The sequence below is a fragment of the Salvelinus namaycush genome, chromosome 24 (assembly GCF_016432855.1).
Source record: "Salvelinus namaycush isolate Seneca chromosome 24, SaNama_1.0, whole genome shotgun sequence".
NCBI classification, from domain to species: domain Eukaryota; kingdom Metazoa; phylum Chordata; class Actinopteri; order Salmoniformes; family Salmonidae; genus Salvelinus; species Salvelinus namaycush.
This window is the reverse complement of record NC_052330.1, coordinates 16,384,874-16,411,800: the sequence shown is the minus strand read 5'-3', so window position 1 is coordinate 16,411,800 and position 26,927 is coordinate 16,384,874. Positions and strand designations below refer to the sequence as shown.

Here is a 26,927-nt window from a genome sequence, read left to right as displayed (position 1 = left end):
GGTTAGAGCCTGTAAGTAAGCATTTCACTGTAAGGTCTACACCTGTTGTATTCGGCGCACGTGGCAAATAAACTTTGATTTGATTTGATGTTGTTTGAAAAAAGCCCTTACCTTTGTGTGGTTGAAGGACACTTGTGACCTTCCTGTCAGAGCTTCCCAGATCTGAAAGCACGTACAAGGAGTTCATAAAATATTTGAATTGTCAGAACACAGCACATTACAATACATACTATGAGAGGTATCAGTAAGTGTGTCAGGAACATACCTTTTTGTCCAAAAGTGTTCCAAATACCAAGATGAACAAACCCTTTGAAGGATAACATGGTGAAGGATGGATTTACTATACCAAAGTCCAGTATATTTAATTGTAAACATTCATCCAAATCTTAACTGAGTATAACATGCCATGGGGAAATGTATGCAGTTTTTTAAAGAATCTTTTAAGTCAATTGCACTTAACCGAGGAACAGTTATTTACTAGTGTTATTTAACTGAGTTAAATACCTGTAAGGAATTGAAGATCGCAAACACAATATGGATTTCTAGATTGTTTGGTGTAGTCATGGTTCCTACTCCTAGTCCCCAGGTAGTACCAAAGAAGGGAGTCAGAATGGCCAGACACCTGGCGATGACCACCACAGCATTTCTCTCATCTGGCTGGGTAACATCCCCCACACCTCTCCTCAGCATTTTGAACAGAACCACAATCAGGATCAAAAGGTTGATGACCACTATGGTCAGGGCAGGGATCACAAAAGCCAGAAGGGCCATTGACTCTGTCCAGTTGAGCCAGCAAACCCTGTCATTCTCTCTAATGTATTGTTTCCCTGGGGCTGTCACTGCGATAGTTATGACAGCAATGATGAGGGGAGCTCCATAGCCCAAAGAAAAACTGATGGCCAACATTGCTGGTTTAGACATGTGAGAGAAAACCATGACAGTCCGGTAGAGCAGCAAAAGGCCTGAGACCAACATCCAGAAAAACAGAGCCAGGTAGAAAAAGTGGATGAAAAATGTTGCTGTGGAACACGCAGGTAGATCTTCTTTTCCAATGTCGGAAATTGCTGCACCAATAATGAACCAAATGTCAGCAATCAGAAGAGAAAAGGCGATGTTCACTATAGAGACATGACGCATGTAAGATGTGTTGTTTCCAGTCACAGCCTTCCATACCAACATCTCAATGATGAGACACACGACCAAGCAACCTGCTGATATGCCAACTCCAATGTAAGTGATAAAATCCAAAGCGTCTCTTAACACACGTGGAATGAAAGGCGACATCAAAATGGAGAAGGAGGTGAGATGATTACAGTGACAGGTGACAGTGCCATTCTTATCAGACTGCAGTTTACATCCTTTATCATCCCATCCTCCAAGGCCTTTAAAAAGGTTGAAGTTCCAGAAAACACACTGAGGATTGGCCAGTGTCTTGTTCAGTACGTCAAAACGGAAAGTCACATTCTTGATTGTGCCATTCACCTTCACCAGAACCACTTTTCCGTTGATGGTGTTGACAATGTTGTTCCGACTGCCTCTGTTTCTGGCAGGTAAAACATTATACAAGGAGTCAAATGTTATTATGGTGATTGAATTGAAGGAAGCTTCAGATGCTGGTATGTCTATCAGAACAGACGAGTTTAAATTGAATAAGTTGTTGACTGAGTTGTTGACTGTGGTTTTGTTTAAATTAATGCCTTGCATTTCTATGTCAAAAAAGTCATCGGTAAGGAAATTGGAAATTGTTTCAATGGTTCCCAGAAAGGCTGAGCTTTCGTTTTTCATGAGGTTTTTGTTTAGATCACCCCAGGAGGTTTTTGCTTCATTGGAAGTAAGTACACCTGCCGTTTCCAGGAAATTCTAGAGATCAAGATAGAAATCAGAATTAGTACAGGATTATTGAAATCCTAATAAAAACGATGCTGTATGTGCTCTAATTCAACGTTTAAGGGTGTAATAATAAATTAGCATTATAATATCTTTGAATGGAATTTTTAAAAATGATTTAAAGTGATACTGTTGATGTCAACATACCTTCATCAATGGTTTGTTTATTGGGGTACTTTGGGACACATTTGCAACATTTGTTAGAATATTAACAATAGTAGAAATAGTTGCAGGTGATGCAACTATTCTACCTAGGAGGTTAAAAGTGCTGTTGCGGAGTCTTTCCAAAAAGACTGGAAGATCAGTCCCCACTAAATCCTGTGTGGATTTAAAGTGATGAAGGAAAGAAAAAATACAAACGTATATAAGGATTGATGCTATACACAGTAATGTAACAAGCAATACCATCATTACTAAACAATTTTTATATAGAGTATATTTTATATCCAGTGAAAATGTTTTTATGTTAACATATTACCTGAGATAATAAAAACAGGGTTTCAATTTCTTGTAAGACACAGTTATTCTCCAGATTTGAAAAATGTCCATTTTCTTGACAAATAGCAGTCTTTTGACCCACTTCATCCAATTTGCAGTCAGCTACAACTATCTCATTAACTTGTCCATTGCCAAAGATCGTATCATTAAAGCAGGTAAACCCTAGAGAACAATAAGATTTGTGAAATCATGACTTGAAAACATTACTTCACATATACCTTAAATATATAAATATACAATATGTTATACAATTTTTATAATTGTAATTTTATAGATATTACAACTGTAGATTACATGTCATGAATTATGGGATTACATGAAGGTGAATTTAAGCGAAATTCTTCTGGCAATATTTTTGATGCACACCAGAAAAGCAAGAAAATGAACAATTAATCTAAAATCAACTGACATGTACTGCTGCCACAGTTTAAACTGATCTAAATACTTTTTGAATGTATTTCAGGACAAGTAATAACTAACTTGGTCCACCAAATCCACCAAATACTAACCTAATCAAGTACTTACTTATTTTATATTTTTCTCCAAGTGTTGAGACAATATCCTCTTTTGCTTTTGCAATTTCCACATTATTGACAATTGTTGTCATAACAGTAAAATCTGCAATAACACTTCCACTCCTATTCATGTGAGAAAAAATATATCAGAAAAGATATCCACAAATTAATTTCATGCATGTGTACATTAGCAAAAAATAGCCCATACATACACTGTATAACATCAACCCCAAGTCCTTTTCATTTCGAGGGGAAACTCTTGTCTCTGGGGCAGTTGCGGATTTAGGTATAGGCAGGTATAGGCAGCCGCCCAGGGCGGCACGGGACGTCCGCACAACATTTTTTAGAATGGTGACATTTACGCGATCGGTTTTCTATCGCTCATTTGCACGTCACGTCAATGATATCATGAAAACGGGGGTTCGGCCCAGGGAGCCATACAAGCTAGAACTGCCACTGCTCTGGGGCATATACTGCAAATGTATTTGTTATATTGGACATTTTGGACCACAGTTTAAATTGTTAGAATTTCAGCAATCTTCAATTCTTTACATTTGTGCAATAACTATTATATGGCCCATACATCCCTTCAAATCACCTGGGTTGAAATTATACATTAAACTGAACTTTGAGAAATTTAAGGTGACATTTAGTATTTGAATATTCAAATTCTTAGCACATGAAATAAAATTATATAAAATGATAAAGTATTGAATAGAGGTTATAACACTGGAGCAAAACTTACTTTAAACTATTTAACTTTGCTGATATGAAGCCTGGCATGTTTCTTTTATATATGACTTTGATCTGTGTGAGACAGTGAAATGATTATTGATCAAGAGTGATTTAAAATTAAGTATTGAAAAGGACATGAAATGAACATACTGCACAAATTGCAATTTGTCACATATCAAACGAATTGTAATTTGTCACATATCATGCGAAATGAACAATGGACATCAACAAATTAATACATACCATACGAAATGTAACCTGTCATACTAAATGGAGTGAGACCGATTTACATTTACTATGTTACATCTAACCCTGAGTCCAGGTTGACACTTTACATTACAGCACATGGACATTGTGATAAGCATGAGGGAATATAGTATACTCACAGTTTGATCAATATCTTTGAACATTGCATTATTTTCATCATTGAAGTTAGAGTCAAATGTGATAGCCATAGTAAATTGTAGGTTCAGTGTGTTTTCTAAAACAAAAACAGAACAAAATATAAGAATACGGAAGTTAAAAATGTAATTACACATTTGTATAACTGAGGTTGCTTTTGACAGTTGTTTTTGTTGGCACTAGGGCACAGTGGAACAGAAAAACAATTTAATGAAGACATTAGAGTAACTGATTTTTTGGCGATGTCCAACTTCTTTCAAACATGTCACAAGGAAATAGGTAAAATTAAGGAGGGTGTTGTTGGAGTTGATTAACTTTCTGTGGACTGTTTTTTTGTTGGCACTGAGGTACAGTGGAACATAAAAACATTATATTTAACACATTGGTGTGAATATTGGTGATGCCCGACTCAATAATACCACAAGGAAATACCGTAGGTCCAATGAAATTACATTATTGATTTGTTTCTTTGATGTTGTACTGGAGGGAGTTGTTGGAGTTGTTGAACTTACTGTGGACTGTTTTGTTGTTGGCACTAATGCCTGAAAGTATTTACTTTACTGACATTGCTGTGTATCACTGAATGATTGCATTTTGATTAACAGAGTAGTTATGTACCGTAACTACATGGAATAAGGAACTTACTTGTTACCGCAGGAGTTGGAATGCTCAAGTTATTTGTTATGGACTTTTAAATATATTTAATTAACCAACAGAGAATCTATTTTTGAAGATGTAAATGACTTTCCATACACTAGCCATAATTTGTTCATTGTGTAATACTCTGAGATAGCCTAGTGGTTAGGTAGCCTAGTGGTTAGAGCATTGGACTAGTAACCGAAAGGTTTCGAGATTGAATCCCCAAGCTGACAAGGTAAAAAACTGATGTTCTGCCCCTGAACAATGCAGTTAACCCACTGTTCCTAGTCCGTCACTGAAAATAAGAATTTCTTCTTAACTGACTTGCATAGTTAAATAAAAGTTCAAAAAGATAACCCAAACAAAATCACATCTGAACAGGTCAGTGGATTTTTGACACTGTTACATGTATTTGAAATACATAGATTATTGTGTAAAACCAGTACTTGATTCCTCTTCTGCTGGTAAAGGTGTGGTTGCAGAGAAGTGTGAGATGATTATGATGGTGGCTGGTTCTCTAACCTGTTTCACAGATTTTTGTCTTACAGCTGTAGGTCTCAAGTAAATATACAACTATGAATAACACTATGGCAAGTTGCTCTTAGTAAGACTGTAATTAGTACAGTAAAACATTTGTTAATTAAATAGTCATGAATAATTGTCTCATACCTGGTGTTGGAGATGGTGTTGGACAAGCTGTCAGATCTATGTGGTAAATGAGATAGGGGTAAGCTTTGAGTGTAAACATTGATGAATGAATACATAAACATTGATTAAACTACCACAGTGGAGGTGGTAAGGAAACAGTTACTTGTGATTGGCTGACAAAACGGTCCATAAGGGGGAATGGCTTTGATACATCCACAGGAGTCATCAGTGATGTTGTCACAGGACCCATAAGAGAGACACTGGTCACATGACCAACCATACTGATCCTCACATCTGCATGTGTTGTTTGGGTAGCATGCTGTGAATGAAAGGAGAGTGGAATGAACATCATCATCATCTGTGAGACCAACTATTTGAAAATATCTGAACCAGTTCTTGAATATATTTTACAATGCACAAGGAATTAAAACTCAAATGAGCATCAGCAACAGAAAATTCTTACCAGTAGTGAAGTTCACCTCTGTTACACTTAACAAATCGGAGGCCAGACTATTCACACTGACCCTAAGTACATCTATCAATGTAGCCAAAATATCTGTCATGTCCAACTCAATTTCAATGATTCTTCCGTAAATGGTTGATGGCTCTATGGAAAATTACAATAAAATAAATCATGACAAGCATGTCTATTATTTTCAGAAAATGTAATCTATTGCTTGAGTAACTTCTTGGAATACCTGCTGTAGTAGTTGGACTTGGACAAGCAGTAAGATCTGTTGGGATTAGGTAAAAGACGTGTCAACAAGAAGAACTATGCAGCTGGGAGACGCTGCCAAAAACAACTACATACAACTACAACAACAGGTACAATGTCAAACACCAAGTGGAAGTAAGAATCAAATAGTTACTTGTGATTGGCTGACAGAACTTTCCATCAGAAGGATAGTCATTGAGACATCCACATATTTTTCCATCAACGATCTCATCACAGGACTGACTGGAGGAACACTGGTCACATGACCAACTATACTGGTCCTCACATCTGCACCTGAATCCACCGAAGTCTGAGGAGCATTCTGTGAATGGAGGGGAATTGGACTGAACATCCTCAACATGGAGATACAACATTTTCTTCTGATGCCAACAACGTCCAAGTTAGTTTTTTAAATACACCATTTACTAACACATGAGCCCTGTAGGTCTTGAACCTTTTATAAAATGAAGAAAAAAAGAACAATTAAAAACTCTTACCAGTAGTAATGTTCATCTCTGTTACATTTAACACACTGGAGATGGGGTGGGTTAAATTTAGCACATGGAACTTTAGGTAATGTATGGCTTCAAATGGAATATTATAGTCCAACTGAACTTCACCAACTTTCTCAATGAGGGTTGCTGTCACTGTGGAAACAATTCAATTCAAGAGATCTTTATGGTCCCCGAAGTGCAATTCTTGTGGACCATAAACATAAATATACATACAGTACCAGTCAAAAGTTTGGACACACCTACTCAGTTTTTCTTTGTTTTTACACGTTTCTGCATTGTACAATAATAGTGAATATATCAAACATATGAAATAACACATATGGAATCAAGTAGTAACCAAAACATTTTATATTTGAGATTCTTCAAAGTAGCCACCCTTTGCAAACTCTTGGCAATCTCTCATAAAGCTTCATGAGGTAGTCACCTGGAATGCATTTAAATGAACAGGTGTGCCTTGTTAAAAGTTAATTTGTGTAATTTCTTTCCTTCTTAATGCGTTTGAGCCAATCAGATGTGTTGTGACAAGGTAGGGTTGGTTTACAGAAGATAGCCCTATTTGGTAAAAGACCAAGTCCATATTATGGCAAGAACAGCTCAAATTAACAAAGAGAAACAACAGTCCATCATTACTTTAAGACATGAAGGTCAGTCAATCTGGAAAATGATGATGAAACTGGCTCTAATGAGGACAGCCACAGGAAATGAAGACCCAGAGTTACCTCTGCTGCAGAGGATATGTTCATTAGAGTTAAATGCAAGTCAGATTGCAGCCCAAATAAATGCTTCACAGAGTTCAACAGACACATCTCAACATCAACTGTTCAGAGGGGGCTGCGTGAATCAGGCATTCATGGTCAAATTGATGCCAAGAAACCACTACTAAAGGACACCAATAATAAGAAGAGACTTGCTTGGGCCAAGAAACACAAGCAATGGTCATTAGACTGGTGGAAATCTGTGCTTTGGTCTGATGAGTCCAAATTTTAGGTTTTTGGTTCCAACCGTTGTGTCCATGTGAGACGCAGAGTAGGTGAACGGATGATCTCTGCATGTGTATTTCCCACCGTAAAGTATGGAGGAGGTGTCATGGTGTGGGGGTGCTTTGCTGGTAACATTGTCTTGATTGATTAAAAATCAAGGCTCACGTAACCAGCATGGCACAGCATTTTACAGCGATACGCCATCCATCTGGTTTGCGCTTAGTGGGACTATCATTTGGTTTTCAACAGGACAATGACCCAACACACCTCCAGGCTGTGTAAGGGCTATTTGACCAAGGAGAGTGGTGGATTGCTACATCAGATGACCTGGCCTCCACAATCACCCAACCTCAACCCAATTGAGATGGTTTGGGATGAGTTGGACAACAGACTGAAGGAAAAGCAGCCAACAAGTACTCAGCATATGTGGGAACTCCTTCAAGACTGTTGGAAAAGCATTCCAGGTAAAGCTGGTTGAGAGAATGCCAAGAGTTTGCAAAGCTGTCGTCAAGAAAAATGGTGGCTACTTTAAGGAATCTAAAATCTATATTGATTTCTTTTTTGGTTACTACTTGATTCCATATTTGTTATTTCATATGTTTGATGTCTTCACTATTATTCTACATTGCAGAAAATAGTAAAAATTAAGAAAAACCCTTGAATGAGTAGGTGTGTCCAAACGTTTGACTGGTACTGTTACCAGGAAGGGCTCATTGAGATTTAAAATATATTTTTCAAGAGCGTACTGGCCAAGATAGGCAGCACCAAGTCATTACAAAAATTACAGACAAACAACATGAAAAACTACAAGTAATCTAGTAAAAACCATAGAATTCACAAGAGTATAACACAATCAAAAACAGCAAATTAAAAACATTGACAGGTCAGGGAATCAGTCTCAAGATCATTCATCAGTGATTTAAAAATACCAATCGGGACAATCAGAACATGATTTCCTTGCTTTAGCCCAGGCTAGATTACGGTCGTGAATAATACAAGACAGCTCAGAAGAAAACCATGGATTATCTTCTTATGGCTGAAGGGGCAGTATTGAGTAGCTTGGATGAAAGGTGCCCATATCAAACGGCCTGCTCCTCAGTCATAGTTGCTAATATTTGCATATTATTATTAGTATTGGATAGAAAACACTCTAAAGTTTCTAAAACTGCTTGAATTATGTCTGTGAGATCAAAACAGGAAGTTAGAAATCTGAGCTTGTCTGTATTCACCAGAGTCCCTAATGAAATCCCCTTGAGATATGAATGATTGTGCACTGCCTAGGGGTTCCACTAGATGTCAACCATCAATAGAAATTATAATGAGACTTCTATGGTGTTGTGGGAGTGAATGAGAGCAGAATCAGTCAGGTGTCTGACAGTCAGCCATTTTCTGATCATGCTTATTCCTCATGGTAGTCACTTGCGTTCCATTGCTCACGAAGACAAGAAAGAATACTCCGGTTGGAACTTTATTGAAGCTATATGTTAAAAACATCCTAATGATTGATTCTGTACTTAGTTTGAAATGTTTCTTTTTTTAATCTATTTTTATCCCCTTTTCTCCCCAATTTTCGTGGTATCCAATCGCTAGTAATTACTATCTTGTCTCATCGCTACAACTCCCGTACGGGCTCGGGAGAGACGAAGGTCGAAAGCCATGCGTCCTCCGAAGCACAACCCAACCAAGCCGCACTGCTTCTTAACACAGCGCGCCTCCAACCGGAAGCCAGCTGTACCAATGTGTCGGAGGAAACACCGTGCACCCGCCCCCCTCGGTTAGCGCGCACTGCGCCCGGCCCGCCACAGGAGTCGCTGGAGCGCGATGAGACAAGGATATCCCTACCGGCCAAACCCTCCCTAACCCGGACGACGCTAAGCCAATTGTGCGTCGCCCCACGGACCTCCCGGTCGCGGCCGGCTGCGACAGAGCCTGGGCGCGAACCCAGAGACTCTGGTGGCGCAGCTAGCACTGCGATGCAGTGCTCTAGACCACTGCGCCACCCGGGAGGCCTGGTAATATCACTTTTTGAAGTTTTTGTCCGATATAACGCTGACCAGAATTAGCGTTTGGATATGTATACCAGACGCGCTAACAAAAGAAGGTATTTGGACATAAATAACGGATTCTTTCGAACAAAACAAACATTTATTGTGGACCTGGGATTCCTGGAGTGCTTTCTGATGTAGATCATCAAAGGTAAGGGAATATTTATCATGTATTTTCTTGTTTATGTTGACGCCATCTTTGCGGCTGTGGTGTTTTACTTTTGAGCGCCGTCTCAGATTATAGCGTGCGTTTCTTTTTCCTTAAAGTTTTTTTGAAATCTGACACAGCGGTTGCATTAAGGAGAGGTATATCTATAATTCCATGTGTATAACTTGTATTATCATCTATATTTGATGAGTATTTCTGTTGAAACGATGTGGCTATGCAAAGTCACTTGATGTTTTTGCAACTAGTGAATCTAACGCCTCAATGTAAACTCAGATTTTTTGAAGATAAATATGAATTTAACCAAACAAAACATGCATGCATGTATTGTGTAACATGAAGTCCTATGAGTGTCATCTGATGAAAATAATCGAAGGTTAGTGATTAATTTTATCTCTATTCTGGTTTTTGTGAAGCTATCTTTAGCTGGAAAAAATGTCTGTGATTATTGTGATTTTGTGGTGACCTAACATAATTGTTTGTAGTGCTTTCGCTGAAAAGCCTATTTGAAATCGGACACTTTGGTGGGATTAACAACAAGATGACCTTTAAAATGATATAAGACACATGAATGTCTGAGGAATTTTAATTATGAGATTTCTGGTTTTTGAATTTGGCGCCCTGCACTTCGACTGGCTGTTGTCATATCGATCCCGTTAACGGGACTGCAGCCATAAGAAGTTATCCCGCCCTTTAACCCTGAACCTGCGGAATGGGGCATGTTTGTTTACAATTTGGAAAAAAACATAATGAAAGAATTTCCAGGTAGTTTCCACAGAAGGGATAAGCTCAATCTTGCTCCAGTCAAAATAAAACAAATCATGAAAGAAAGCCTGCTCATTAAAATACTTCAAATTTCTCTTATGAATAAAACGTGGGTTTGTCTTAGGAGCCTTAGTATTTCTAACAGCAACAACAGCACAATGGTCACTTAAATCATTACAAAAAACACCAACCGCAGAATATTTATGTGGAACATTTGTCAATATCAAATCAATCAGGGTAGATTTATCTGGGCATTTAAGAAATGTAATAAATAAATAAAAACATGCACGCAGCAGATATACTGCACACAGCAAAAATCCAATGGCAAATAGCAGTGAGATAAATAATGATGTTTTAATCGTTTCGGATTTGTGTGAACATAAAAAATAGGATTTTTTTTTGTCATTTTCTAAGGTGTCTAAAGGCACATTATGGGGGCAGACATGTAGGTTTGAGCTGACTCACCCTCTTGCTTTTCTCCAGAAGGAACTTGCGATCCATCAGTGGGTGATTCCTGGAAAAGATAGATTTAATTAAAAAAACATTGATTTGTATCATTGCGTCAAATGAAGTATGTGTTTTAACACAGAAAAGTCCCCCTATATTTTTTTATTTCACCTTTTTTTAACCAGGTAGGCCAGTTCAGAACAAGTTCTCATTTACAACTGCGACCTATGTATTGGCATGGTAGATACACAGGGATGTGCAGTGTTACTACAATGTGGATACAGTTACACAACTGTGCAGTTTGTGTAATTATAATGTATACATGCTGTAATTGCACCAATGGAACGAACAAACAAATCTGTTTTGAAATTAGATTAATAGTGATACACCTAAAGATACGTAGTTCAAACAATATTGTATTTCTCTGACATGCTAAATATCACCTTGTGAACAATTTGTGAATTTTTTGAAGTTTATTGACTGGCCTCTTACCTCTGATGTTACATTTGGAGTTTCCAAGCAATCTTGTTTTTCCAGACTACAGCAAAATACCAAGAGGACACTAAAGTACCAAACTGTCTTTGGTGAGGCCATATCTGTATGAATATAGCATAAGATATACCAAACAAAACATCATACTGTCAATATTACACATTTTAGATTTTTTCCCCCAATGGAATACCATATGGTGTGCAGATTGTGAGATAGCATGGTTGCAAAAAAAAAAACACAACTAAACAAGCACAAGTTATGGTGACAGCTGAGGTATTTTTGGTCTGTTTTCCTGATTATGTTACTTATTAATATTCATTAACCTGATTGGAATGCTAAGAAGAAAATTGTTGCTGTCTGATGAAGAAGGAAACATATGACTGAACAAATGGTTGGTCACGTCTCTGCTGAATTTTGGTGAATATTTTAACTTGTCTTTTCTGTACATACTGATCCAATCGCAATAAATGTAATTTAATCTGAAATTCATGCTCAAAACGATGCACATAGCATGCACTCCTGGATCTGTAGAATACATACAGTTGAAGACGTAAGTTTACATACACTTAGGTTGGAGTCATTAAAACTCGTTTTTCAACCACTCCACAAACGTCTTGTTAACAAACTATAGTTTTGTCAAGTCAGTTAGGACATCTACATTGTGCATGACACAAGTAATTTTTCCAACAATTGTTTACAGACAGATTATTTCACTTACAATTCACTGTATCACAATTCCAGTGGGTCAGAAAATTATGTCATGGCTTTAGAAGCTTCTGTTAGGCTAATTGACATCATTTGAGTCAATTGGAGGTGTACCTGTGGATGTATTTCAAGGCCTACCTTCAAACTCAGTGCCTCTATGCTTGACATCATGGGAAAATCAAAAGAAATCTGCCTAGACCTCAGAAAAAAATGGTAGACCTCCACAAGTCAGGTTCATCCTTGGGAGCAATTTCCAAACGCCTGAAGGTACCACGTTCATTTGTACAAACAATAGTACGCAAGTATAAACAGCCGTCATACCGCTCAGGAAGGAGACGCTTTCTGTCTCCTAGAGATTAACGTACTTTTGTGTGAAAAGTGCAAATCAATCCCAGAACAACAGCAAAGACCTTGTGAAAATGCTGGAGGAAACAGGTACAAAAGTATCTATATCCACAGTAAAACAAGTCCTATATCGACATAACCTGAAATGCCGTCCAGCAAAGAAGAAGCCACTTCTCCAAAACCGCCATAAAAAAAGCCAGACTACGGTTTGCAACTGCACATGGGGACAAAGATTGTACTTTTTGGAGAAATGTCCTCTGGTCTGATGAAACAAAAATAGAACTGTTGGCCATAATGACCATCGTTATGTTTGGAGGAAAAAGGGGGATGCTTGCAAGCCAAAGAACACCATCCCAACCGTGAATCACGGGCGTGGCAGCATCATGTTTTGGGGGTGCTTTGCTGCAGGAGGGACTGCTGCACTTCACAAAATAGATGGCTTCATGAGGGAGTAAAATTATGTGGATATATTGAAGCAACATCTCAAGACATCAGTCAGGAAGTTAAAGCTTCCTGACTGCAAATGGGTCTTCCAAATGGACAGTGACCCCAAGCATACTTCCAAAGTTGTGGCAAAATGGCTTAAGGACAACAAAGTCAAGGTATTGGAATGGCCATCACAAAGCCCTGACCTCAATCCTATAGAACATTTGTGGGCAGAACTGAAAAAGCGTGTTCGAGCAAGAAGGCCTACAAACCTGACTCAGTTACACCCGCTCTGTCAGGAGGAATGGGCCAAAATTCACCCAACTTATTGTGGTAAGCTTGTGGAAGGCTACCCGAAACATTTGACCCAAGTTAAACAATTTAAAGGCAATGCTACCAAATACTAATTGAGTGTATGTAACCTTCTGACCCACTGGGAATGTGATGAAAGAAATTAAAGCTGAAATAAATCATTCTCTCTACTGTTATTCCGACATTTCACATTCTTCAAATAAAGTAGTGATCCTCACTGATCTAAAACAGGGAAAATTTACTGGGATTAAAAGTCAGGAATTGTGAAAAACTAAGTTTAAATGTATTTGGCTAAGGTGTATGTAAACTTCCGACTTCAGCTAAGATATGAGAAAGATTACTTGTTTTAATAATTGTGACACAGTGTCACAAGCATCATATGTTATCTAATTTACTCTTATTTAGTCCTTAATTTACTCTTCTGTATTCACATTGTTAAACCTTGAACAAATATTACATTTCTATTTATACCTGAACCCTGTGAAAGGTCATACTTAAAAATGAACTCAGTCAAATAATTTCCATAATTTCAATATAAAATGTGAAAAGTACATTTATTATCTTACCTCTCCGACTCTCTAAATTGACTTCTCAAGGAAGGGCAAAAAGGTTTCTGTGTGTCTCTTGCCAATTTGCCACTGTACTCTGATTCAGAAGGGTTGGGTTATTTGCGGAAGAGACATTTCAGTTGAATGCATTCAGTTGTACAACTGACTAGATATTGCCCTTGCCCTTTCCCTTTCCACATTTCACATCAAAACATTTGATTAAATATAATAAAGGCACTCACCTCCTTGTCCTTGAACTGTGAGATTATAGTTGAGTCAGAATCTTGATTAGAATCCAAAAATGTGATCATATTAATCCCGTGCTAGCCTCTCCTCACTGGAATCCTATTAAGGCTAGGGCTGATTTCAAGGTTTTACTGCTAAACAACAATGCATTACATGGACTAACTCTCTCTCCGATTTGGTCCTGCAGTACATACCTACACATACATTATGGTCACAAGACGCAGGACTTATTCTTCCAAGAATTTCAAAGCAAACAGCTGGAGGCAGGGCTTTCTCCTATAGAGCAACATTTTTATTGAATGGTCTGCCGATCCATGTGAGAGATGCAGACTCGGCCTCAACCTTTAATCATTTATTGAAGACTGATCTCTTTAGTCGGTCCTATGATTGAGTGTAGTCTGGCCCTGAGGTGCAAAGGTGAAAGACAAGGCAGTGGAGTGACGAACAACCCTTGCTGTCTCTGCCTGGCCGACTCCCCTCTCTCCACTGGGATTCTCTGCCTCTGATCCTATTTTGGAAGCTGAGTCACAGGGTTTCTAGTTGTCTCCCATGCCGTCCCTGGGAGGGGTGCATCACGTTGTGCCAGGATTTTTTGCTGTACACAACTTGAGTGGGTTGAGTCACTGAAGTGATCTTCCTGTCCACCCTGTCTCAGTCTCCAGTATCTCTGCTGCAATAGTCTATGTGTCACAGGGCTAGGATCAGTCTATACTATTGGGTGTAATTATCCTGTCTTATCTGGTGTTCTGTGTGATCTTAAGCATACTCTCTATAATTCTCACTTCTCTCTCTCTCGCTCTCTCTCTTCTACCAGAGGACCTGAGCACTAGGATTCTTCAGGACTACCTGGCCTGACAACCCCTGGCTGTCTCTGTCCCCAGTCCACCTTGTCTTGCTGCGGATCCAGTTTCTTCTGTTCTGCCTGCGGCTATGGAACCCTGACCTGTTCACCGGACATGCTAACTTGCTATTTTGACCCTCTGTCTCCCTCTCCCTCTCCACCACAACTGTTGTCTCGATCTCTGAATGCTTGGCTATGAAAAGACAAATTACATTTACTTCTGAGGTGTTAACCTGTTGCACCCTCTATAACCACTGTGATTGTTATTTGACCCTGCTCGTCATCTATGAACGTTTGAACATCTTGAAGAAAGATCTGGCCTTGTACTCTCCACAGCCAGAAGGTTTCCTAGGTTTCTGCCTTTCTAGGGAGTTTTTCCTAGCCATTGTGCATCTACATCTGCATTGCTTACCCTTTGGGATTTTAGGCTGAGTTTCTGTAGAGGCACTTTATGACATCTGCTGATGTAAAAGGCCTTTATAAAAATACATTTGATTGATTCATTGATCGATCTCGGGAAAAGTGCATGAATAGGCTTTTGTAGTCTAAATTCCAAGTTATGTCTTCCAATGCTGCAACTTCTGTCGGCATCCAAAGACTATCCAACTTGCTTGGTGGTAAGGATGACAGCAGTGGTGCAGTCTATGGCGATACGGATATCACTTATTATTGATTTAGCGCAGCGGTCTAAGGCACTGCATCTCAGAGCTAAAGGCATCACTACAGACCCTGGTTTGATTCCAGGCTGTATCACAACTGGCTGTGATTGGGAGTCCCATAGGGCAGTGCACAATTAGCCCAGCGTCATCTGGGTTAGGGCTTGGCCGGGGTAGGCCATCATTGTAAATCAGAATTTGTTCTTAACCTCTAACTAGTCACAAACCCGGATCCGGGATCCCCCCCATCAAAAAAGCTGACTAGCATAGCCTAGCCTAAAGCCACAGGGATATCATATAATAAAATGTTCATGAAATCACAAGTCCAAGACACCAAATGAAAGATACAGATCTTGTGAATCCAGCCATCATTTCCGATTTTTTAAATGTTTTACAGGGAAGACAAAATATGTATTTCTATTAGCTAACCACCATAGCAAAAGACACAACTTTTTTTTTTCCACCATTTTTTTCCTGCATAGGTAGCCATCACTAATTCGACCAAATAAAGATATAAATAGCCACTAACCAAGAAAAAACTTAATCAGATGACAGTCTGATAACATATTTATTGTATAGCATATGTTTTGTTAGAAAAATGTGCATATTTCAGGTATAAATCACAGTTCTACATTGCAGCTGCAATCTGAAATAGCGTCGATGCAGGCAGAATAATTACAGAGACCAACGTCAAATACCTAATTACTCATCATAAAACATTTCTGAAAAATACACAGCGTACAGCAAATGAAAGCCCAACATCTTGTGAATCCAGCCAATATGTCAGATATTTTAAGTGTTTTACAGCGAAAACACAATATAGCATTATATTAGCTTACCACAATAGCCAGAAACACAACCGCATTTACCAGCAGTAAATGTTAGCGATCGTAACAACCCAGCAAAAGATATATAATTTGACTAACCTTGATATACTTCATCAGATGACAGTCCTGTAACATCATATTACACAATGCATATAGGTTTTGTTCGAAAATGTGCATATTTAGCAGCACAAATCGTGGTTATACAATGTGATCAGTAGCAACATTTCATGCATTCTGGCCGGCGCCATCTTGTAGAGGCACCTAATCAAATCGATAAATAATCGAAAACTTGACTAAAAAATACAGGTTGGACAGCAAATGAAAGATGCATTAGTTATTAATGCAACCGCTGTGTTAGATTTTTAAAATTAACGTTACTAGACATACAGTGTGCGTTACAGCCAGACCAGTACCGCAATTAATGGCGGACACTCCTTTTACATTTTTCCACATAAATACGGAATAACATCATAAATAGCTCTTACTTTTGGACGAGCTTCCATCAGAATCTTGGGCAAGTTGTCCTTTGTCCAAAAGAATCGTTGCACGGTTGTAAAACGTCCTCTTCAACTTTGGAATTAGCAGCTAACAATAGCTATGTGGCGCAGACATGCCCAAACCTTCAAAACGCAATACTAAGGAAATTCCGAAAACCGCAATATACTCGCATAAACTGATATAACTCGGTTTAAAATAACTTCGTTATGATGTTTCTAACACCTATATCGAATTAAATCACAGACGGATATATCAAAGGCCTATAACGAGAGCTTTTGAGCATGCCATCCTGAGGTCCTCCTTTGCGTCTTGACGAACGTCGAAAGGAGCGCACCCCCCATGCCATGGCCTTTTATAAGGTCTGAGATCTACGTAGAAACTCCATTCCAATTCTCATTGGTTACTGACATCCAGGGGAAGGCGCGTGCAGTTCATGTCGACCCATAGGATACATACAGAGCTTTAAACTGATCTGAGAACAGAGCCTCGTTTTCAGACCTTCGCAGTTCCTGTCATGAATCTCGCTCCAGAATGAGTTCTGTTTCACCCACAGACATAATTCAAACGGTTTTAGAAACTAGAGATTGTTTTCTATCCAATAGTAATAATAATATGCATTTTGTACGAGCAAGAATTGAGTACGAGGCAGTTTAATTTGGGAACGATAAATGTCGAAGTTGAAACAGCACCCCCTGTAGTGACAAGAATTAACTGACTTAATATAAAATCAAAATGTATTGGTCACATACACGTGTTTAGCAGATGTTATTGCGGGTGTAGTGAAATGCTTCTGCTTCTAGTTCCGACAGTGCAGCAATATCTAACAAGTAATAACCATCCATTTCACAACAAATACATAATACACACAAGTCTAAGTAAAGGAATGGCATTAAGAATATATCAATATATGGATGAGCAATGTCGGAGTGGCTTTGACAAAAATTCAGTAGAATAGAATGCAGTATATACATTTGAGATGAGTAAACATTATTACAACCTCTTTGGGCTGGGGGGCTGTATTCGGAAGTTCTGATGACTGACGTGCCCAAAATAAACTGCCTGTTACCCAGGCCCAGAAGCCAGGATATGCATATAATTGGTAGCATTGGATACAAAACACTCGGAAATTTCTAAAACTGTTAAAATAATGTCTGTGAGTATAACAGAACTGACATGGCAGGTGAAAACCCGAGGAGAATCCATCCAGAATGTTTTTGTTGTTGAGGTCACAGGCCATTCCAATGCTTGTCTATGGGATATTCAAAGGAATTCCTCCCAGATTGCAGTTTCAATGGCTTCCACTAGATGTCAACAGTCTTTAGAAAGGGTTTCAGGCTTGTTTTTTGAAAAATGAGCAAGTAGTTGTAGTTTTTCAAGGTGTCTCTCATTAGGACTCTAGTCTTGTGGCGCGCGTGAATGAGTGTAGTTTTTCAAGGTGTCCTCATTAGGACTCTAGTCTTGTGGCGCTCGTGGATGAGGGCGCACACTTCGTTATTTATCTCTGCTATTGAACATACTACATTCCGTCTTAAATTGTATCATTTATTTACATATTAGGGTACCTGAGGATTGATTAGAAACGTTGTTTGACTTGTTTGGACGAAGTTTACAAGTAACTTTTGGGATTCTTTGTCTGCATGTTGAACGAGTGGAACAGGTGGATTGCTGAATCAAACACACCAACTAAACTGACTTTTTTGAGACATAAAGAAGGACTTTATCGAACAAAATGACCATTCGTTGTGTAGCTGGAACCCTTGGGATTGCAAACAGAGGAAGATCTTCAAAGGTAAGTGATTTATTTTATCGCTATTTCTGATTTTTGTGACGCCTCTGCTGGTTTGGAAAATGTTTTTAATGGTGATGTATGCAGGGCGCTGTCCTCAGATAATCATATGGTATGCTTTCGCCGTAATGGCTTTTTGAAATCTGACAACGCGGTTGGATTAACAAGAAGTTAAGCTTTTAAACGATGTAAGACACTTGTATTTTCATGAATGTTGAATATTACGATTTTTGTATTTTGAATTTCGCACTCTGCAATTTCACCGGATGTTGTCGAGGTGGGTCGCTATCGTCCCAGGCATACTACTGTTGTATAGTCTGCAAATTTGCAAATTTGATGAATGAGTTGGAGGCGTGCATGCCAACGCAGTAATGGGTGAACAGGGAGAACAGCAGAAGGCTGAGCACGCACCCTTGTGGGGCCCATGTGTTGAGGATCAACAAAGTGGAAGTGCTGTTTCCTACCTTCACCACCTGGGGGCGGCCTGTAAGTAAGTCCAGGACCCAGTTCCACAGGGCAGGGTTCAGGCCTAGGGTGATGAGCTTGGAGGGTACTATGGTGTTGGATGCTGAGCTATAGTCAATGAACAGCATTCTTACACAGGTATTCCTCTTATCCAGATGGGATAGGACAGTGTGCAGTGCAATGGCTATTGCGTCATCTGTGAATATATCGGGGTGGTAAGCAAATTGAAGAGGGTCTAGGGTATCAGGTAAGGTAGAGGGGATATTATCCTTAAAACCTCTCTGGGATCTAGCGTCCCACCTCGACAACAGCCAGTGAAATTGCAGCGCGCCAAATTCAAAACAACAGAAATCCCATAATTAAAATTCCTCAAACATACAAGTATTTTACACCATTTTAAAGATAAACTTCTTGTAAATCCAGCCACAGTGTCCGATTTCAAATAGGCTTTACGGCGAAAGCACACCAAACGATTATGTTAGGTCAGCACCTAGTCACAGAAAACTATAAAGCCATTTTCCAGCCAAGGAGAGCCCTCACAAAGGTCAGAAATAGCGATTAAATTAATCACTAACCTTTGATGATCTTCATCAGATGGCACTCACAGGACTTCATGTTACACAATAAATGTGTGTTTTGTTCGATATAGTTTACCTTTATGTCCAAAAATCTCATTTGAAATTGGTGTGTTATGGTCAGAAATACATTGTCTCAAACAAACATCCGGTGAAAGTGCAGAGAGCCACATCAAATTACAGAAATACTCATCATAAACATTGATAAAAGATACAAGTGATATTCATGGAAATATAGATAAACTTCTCCTTAATGCAACCGCTGTGTCAGATTTCAAAAACACTTTACGGCGAAAGCACACCTTGTGATTATGTTTGGTAAGCGCTGTCACAGAAAAACAATCAGCCATTTTCCAAAGATGGAGAGGTGTCACAATGTCAGAAATAGCATTATAAATATTCACTTACCTTTGATGATCTTCATCAGAATGCACTCCCAGGAATCCCAGTTCCACAATAAATGTTTGTTTTGTTCGATAAATTCCATCATTTATGTCCAAATACCTCCTTTTTGTTCGCGCGTTTAGTACACAAATCCAAACTCAGGAGGCGCGGGCAAGTCCAGGCGAAATTTCAGACGAAAAGTCATATTACAGTTCGTAGAAACATGTCAAACGATGTATAGAATCAATCTTTAGGATGTTTTTATCATAAATCTTCAATAATGTTTCAGCCGTAGAATTCCTTTGTCTTTAGAAATGCAATGGAACGCAGCTAACTCTCACGGGAGCGCGCGAGACTGAGCTCATGGCACTCTGCCAGACACCTGGTTGAAACAGCTCTCATTCCCTCCTCTTTCACAGTAGAAGCCTCAAACAAGGTTCTAAAGACTGTTGACATCTAGTGGAAGCCTTAGGAAGTGCAATATGACCCCATAGACACTGTATATTCGATAGGCAATGAACAAACCTCAGATTTCCCACTTCCTGGTTGGATTTTTTCTCAGGTTTTTGCCTGCCATATGAGTTCTGTTATACTCACAGACATCATTCGAACAGTTTTAGAAACTTCAGTGTTTTCTATCCAAATCTACTAATTATATGCATATTCTAGCTTTTGGGCCTGAGTAGCAGGCAGTTTACTCTGGGCACCTTATTATCCAAGCTACTCAATACTGCCCCCCAGTCCCAAAGAAGTTTTAACTAGCCCCTCAAAGCATCTCATGATGACAGAAGTGAGTGCTATGGGGCGATGGAGATTTAGTTGAGCTACCTTTGCTTTCTTGGGTGAAGGAACAATGGTGGACATCTTACAGAAAGTTAGGACAGCAGACTGGAATAGGAAGAGATTGAATATGTCCGTAAACACTCCAGCCAGCTGGTCTGTGCATGCTCTGAGGGCGCAGCTAGGTATGCCGACTGGGCCGGCAGCCTTGCAAGGGTTAACATGTCTTACTCACATCGGCCACAGAGAAGGACAGCCCATAGTCCTTGATAGTGGGCCGCATCGGTGGAGCTGTGTTAACCTCAAAGTGGGCGAAGAAGGTGTTAGCTTGTCCGGAAGCAAGACATGGCTGGTTCATTCTGATGACACCTTTTGAGAATTGCTCTATCACTTTCACCTCTCCATTCCATATTGAGTCTTTCCACAGTAATCCTTTTTTAGTCAGAAAAATATTATATACAGTGGGGCAAAAAAGTATTTAGTCAGCCACCAATTGTGCAAGTTCTCCCACTTAAAAAGATGAGAGGCCTGTAATTTTCATCATAGGTACACTTCAACTATGACAGACAAAATGAGAAAAAAAATCCAGAAAATGACATTGTAGGATTTTTAATGAATTTATTTGCAAATTATGGTGGAAAATAAGTATTTGGTCAAAAACAAAAGTTTATCTCAATACTTTGTTATATACCCTTTGTTGGCAATGACAGAGGTCAAACGTTTTCTGTAAGTCTTCACAAGGTTTTCACACACTGTTGCTGGTATTTCGGCCCATTCCTCCATGCAGATCTCATCTAGAGCAGTGATGTTTTGGGGCTGTTGCTGGGCAACACGGACTTTCAACTCCCTCCAAAGATTTTCTATGGGGTTGAGATCTGGAGACTGGCTAGGCCACTCCAGGACCTTGAAATGCTTCTTACGAAGCCACTCCTTCGTTGCCCGGGCGGTGTGTTTGGGATCATTGTCATGCTGAAAGACCCAGCCACGTTTCATCTTCAATGCCCTTGCTGATGGAAGGAGGTTTTCACTCAAAATCTCACGATACATGGCCCCATTCTTTCCTTTACACGGATCAGTCGTCCTGGTCCCTTTGCAGAAAAACAGCCCCAAAGCATGATGTTTCCACCCCCATGCTTCACAGTAGGTATGGTGTTCTTTGGATGCAACTCAGCATTCTTTGTCCATGACATAAGTATTTGATCACCTACCAACCAGTAAGAATTCCGGCTCTCACAGACCTGTTCATTTTTCTTTAAGAAGCCCTCCTGTTCTCCACTCATTACCTGTATTAACTGCACCTGTTTGAACTCGTTACCTGTATAAAAGACAGCTGTCCACACACTCAATCAAACAGACTCCAATCTCTCCACAATGGCCAAGACCAGAGAGCTGTGTAAGGACATCAGGGATAAAATTGTAGACCTGCACAAGGCTGGGATGGGCAACAGGACAATAGGCAAGCAGCTTGGTGAGAAGGCAACAACTATTGGCGCAATTATTAGAAAATGGATGAAGTTCAAGATGACGGTCAATCACCCTCGGTCTGGGGCTCCATGCAAGATCTCACCTTGTGGGGCATCAATGATTATGAGGAAGGTGAGGGATCAGCCCAGAACTACACGGCAGGACCTGGTCAATGACCTGAAGAGAGCTGGGACCACAGTCTCAAAGAAAACCATTAGTAACACACTACGCCGTCATGGATTAAAATCCTGCAGCGCACGCAAGGTCCCCCTGCTCAAGCCAGCGCATATCCAGGCCCGTCTGAAGTTTGCCAATGACCATCTGGATGATCCAGAGGAGGAATGGGAGAAGGTCATGTGGTCTGATGAGACAGAAATAGAGCTTTTTGGACTAAACTCCACTCGCCGTGTTTGGAGGAAGAAGAAGGATGAGTACAACCCCAAGAACACCATCCCAACCGTGAAACATGGAGGTGGAAACATCATTCTTTGGGGATGCTTTTCTGCAAAGGGGACAGGACGACTGCACCGTATTGAGGGGAGGATGGATGGGGCCATGTATCGCGAGATCTTGGCCAACAACCTCCTTCCCTCAGTAAGAGCATTGAAGATGGGTCGTGGCTGGGTCTTCCAGCATGACAACGACCCGAAACACACAGCCAGGGCAACTAAGGAGTGGCTCCGTAAGAAGCATCTCAAGGTCCTGGAGTGGCCTAGCCAGTCTCCAGACCTGAACCCAATAGAAAACCTTTGGAGGGAGCTGAAAGTCCGTATTGCCCAGCGACAGCCCCGAAACCTGAAGGATCTGGAGAAGGTCTGTATGGAGGAGTGGGCCAACATCCCTGCTGCAGTGTGTGCAAACCTGGTCAAGAACTACAGGAAACATATGATCTCTGTAATTGCAAACAAAGGTTTCTTTACCAAATATTAAGTTCAGCTTTTCTGATGTATCAAATACTTATGTCATGCAATAAAATGCAAATGAATTACTTAAAAATCATACAATGTGATTTTCTGGATTTTTGTTTTAGATTCCGTCTCTCACAGTTGAAGTGTACCTATGATAAAAAATTGCAGACCTCTACATGCTTTGTAAGTAGGAAAACCTGCAAAATCGGCAGTGTATCAAATACTTGTTCTCCCCACTGTAGGTTTAATCCTAGACACATGAAAAGTGGGATGTATACGGAGGGTATGGGGCAACAGAAGACAAGCAGCAGAATGGCTAATGATCTTGGAGATGGGGAGAGAACCGATAAAATGGGGGGAACGTTTACAGGACTCCACCCTGAGGGGCAGATCACGAGTGGACAGCCATACCCTCTGCCCGAGACACTACAGGGGAGCCGGGGTCCGGTGGCATTCTGCTTGTCGCCGATACCTGGAGGTAGTTTGTAAGTCGCTCTGGATAAGAGCGTCTGCTAAATGACTTAAATGTAAATGTAAATGTAGTCTTAAGAAGAGCCGACCGGGCTCTCCTCCAGGTATGGCGACAGCGGCGGACAAACATCTGGGCCGAGGTTATGCCGACTTCTTCCTCTTGCTCCTTTGGACTGAGCGTGGAACCCAGAGGACAGGCTGTCCGACAACCCAATGAGTGTGCAGAACGCCTTCCAGAACTGGGACAAGAACTGAGGACCCCTGTCGGAGATCATGTCCACCGGGAGTCCATGGATCCGGAAGACGTGTTGCACCATGAGCTGGGCCGTCTCTTTGGTAGAGGGTAGCTTGAGGAGAGGAATGAAATGTGCGGCTTTGGAAAACCGGTCCACTGCAGTCAGGATGGCGGGAGGGACCCGTGACGAAGTCCAGGGATATGTGAGACCAGGGACAGTGAGGGACAGGCAGAGGTTGAAGGAGACCAGCCGGAGCTTGCCGAGGAGTCTTGTTCTGCGCACAGATCGTGCAGGTGGCGGCAAACGCGGAGATGTCCGGAACCATGGTAGGCCACCAAAAGCTTTGCCGCACAAAGGCCAGTGTCCGATGGGAGCCCGGGTGGCAGGTAAGCCTGGAGGAGAGGGCCCACTCCAGGACCGAGAGGTGGACAGCGTCAGGAACAAACATCCAGTTATCTGGCCCCCCCCCCCTCGGGGTTTGGCTGGGAATGCTGCGCCTCACAGACCTGCTTCCCTATTCCCCAGCTGAGTGCTGTCTCCCGGCACAAGGTGTGAAGGATGGTCTCGGGGTACGAGGGTGTAGCCGTGGGTCTATAGTGCCGTGACAGTGCACCCAGCTTGATATTCTTGGATCTCGGTTGGTAGGAGAGGGAGAAGTTAAACCGGGTGAAAAGCAGGGCTCACCTAGCTTGCCTGGAATTGAGACGCTTAGCGGTGCGGAGATATTCCAGGTTCTTGTGATCCGTAAGAGTGTCTCCACTCTTACAACGCCATCTTCACCGTGAGACGCTCACGATTCCCATCTTCATAATTCCTCTCCGTGGCATTGAGGTGATGGGAGAAGAAGGCACAGGGATGTAACTTGAGGTGCAGGGCAGAACGCTGGGACAGGACAGCCCCCACTCCGACATCCGAAGCGTCAGCCTCCAACACGAACTGATGGGACGGGTCAGGATGAACCAATATGGGAGCAGTGGTGAAGCGGTGCTTGAGGTCCCGGAACGCCAGGTCAGCAGCTGGGGACCACGTGAACTGAACCTTGTGAGAGGTGAGTGCAGACAGGAGGGAAGCCAGGGTGCTGTAACCCCAGATAAAGCGACGATAAAAGTTGGCAAATCCCAGGAAACGTTGCAGCTGCACTCTGGATGTAGGCTGGGCCCAATCCACCACCGCTCTCACCTTCCCGTGATCCATCTGTACATTCCCTGCAGCAATGATCTAACCAAGGAAGGGGATGGTGGAGTGATGGAAATTGCATTTCTCCGCTTTTACAAAAAGCTGATTCAGTGGACGTGGAGCACGTGTTCTTGGACTGAGTGGGAGAAAACGAGGATGTTGTCGAGGTAGACGAAGACAAATCGGTTCAACATGTCGCGGAGAACGTCATTAACCAAGACCTTGAACACAGCTTTTTTTTGTGTTGATGAGGCCAAATGGCATGGCCAGGTATTTGTAGTGACCATTGACCGTGTTGAAGGTAGTCTTCCACTCGTCCTCTTCCCGTATCTGCACCAGGTGGTAGGCGTTCCGCAGGTCCAACTTGGAGAAAACGGTGGACTCCTGGAGGGGCTCAAAGGCCGAGACGATGAGCGGTAATGGGTAGCGGTTCATCACCGTGATGTTATTGAGGCCCCGGGAAGTCGATGCACGTGAGCAGGATTTTGTCTTTCTTCTCCACAAACAAGAACGCTGCATCGGCGGGGGAGAAAGAAGCACGGATACATCCTGCATCTAGAGAGTCCTCGATGTAGGTCTCCATAGCCTTGGTCTCCGGACCCGACAGAGAGTACAGTTGTCCCCGGGGCGGTGTGGTGCCTGGGAGAAGGTCGAACAGCGATTCTGGGTTCTAGGTACTCTCAGTTGCCAACGTGCGGAAATCCACCGCATCGTCTGCCACACTGCGGGAGTCTTGCCGAAGCTGGAATAACTTCCAGGCAGCCTCTCTCCCGGACAATGGAGAATTAAAAAACCTTCTTCACCTCCACCACAAACTCCTCCAGACTGTGGCATATGGCCGACTGTTGTTCCCACACGGCCGGAGCCCAGGCGAGAGCCCTCCCGGACATCAGCGTGATCTCCCACTATCTTCGAGCGGTCCGAGGGGAAGGAGGAGGGCTGCAGCTCGATGATAAGAGAACACTGCACGAGAAACGCCCGACAGCTTCCTGACTCTCCAACAAAGCGTTCCGCGGGAGGCAAGCGGGATTCTCCTGGAAACCGGGGTGGACAGCCGGGTTGGACAGCCGGGTTGCTGAGGGGCTGGGAGGTTACAGTTGTGGTAGGCTGTCTGACAGACAACCCACAGAATTGCTCCAGCAATGTATTTTTTCCCTCATCAATCTACACACAATAACCCAAAATGACAAAACAAAAACCTGTTTTTTAGAAATGTTAGCAAATGTATAAAAAATTCAGAACATAAATACCTTTTACATAAATATTCAAACCCTTTGCTATGAGACTCTAAATTGTGCTCAGGTGCATCCTGCTTCCATGATCATCCTTGAGATGTTTCTACAACTTGATTGTAGTGCACCTGTGGTAAATTCTATTGATTGGACATGATTTGGAAAGACACACACCTGTCTATAAAAGGTCACACAGTTGACAGTGCAAGACTGGCCGCCCGGCCTAACTGAGTAATCGGGGGAGAAGGGCCTTGGTCAGGGAGGTGACCAAGAACCTGATGGTCACTCTGACAGAGCTCCTGTGTTCCTCTGTGGAGATGGGAGGACCTTCCAGAAGGACAACCATCTCTGCAGCGCTCCACCAATCAGGCCTTTATGGTAGAGTGGCCAGATGTAAAAGCACAAGATCCCCCATTTGGAGTTTGCCAAAAGACCCCTAAAGGACTCTCAGATCTGAATGCCAAGCGTCACATCTGGGGGAAACCTGGCACTACGCTACAGTGAAGCATGTTGGTGGCAGCATCATGCTGTGGAGATGTTTGTCAGCGGCAGGGACTGGGAGACTAGTCAGGATCGAGGGAAAGATGAACAGAGCAA

At 41.5% G+C, this 26,927-nt stretch overlaps 1 protein-coding gene across 1 annotated transcript; it reads right to left on the bottom strand.

The window, feature by feature from the left end:
* Nucleotides 1-253: 253 nt before the first annotated feature.
* On the bottom strand, nucleotides 254-25,533 carry LOC120019303 (adhesion G-protein coupled receptor F1-like). The gene is made up of 5 exons (XM_038962605.1): nucleotides 25,320-25,533; nucleotides 6,194-6,361; nucleotides 2,035-2,138; nucleotides 505-1,860; nucleotides 254-307 (listed from the first exon to the last, which is right to left on the bottom strand). The coding sequence occupies exons 1-5, from the start codon at nucleotides 25,531-25,533 to the stop codon at nucleotides 254-256; spliced, it is 1,896 nt and encodes a 631-aa protein (XP_038818533.1).
* Between the last annotated feature and the right edge of the window lie 1,394 nt (nucleotides 25,534-26,927).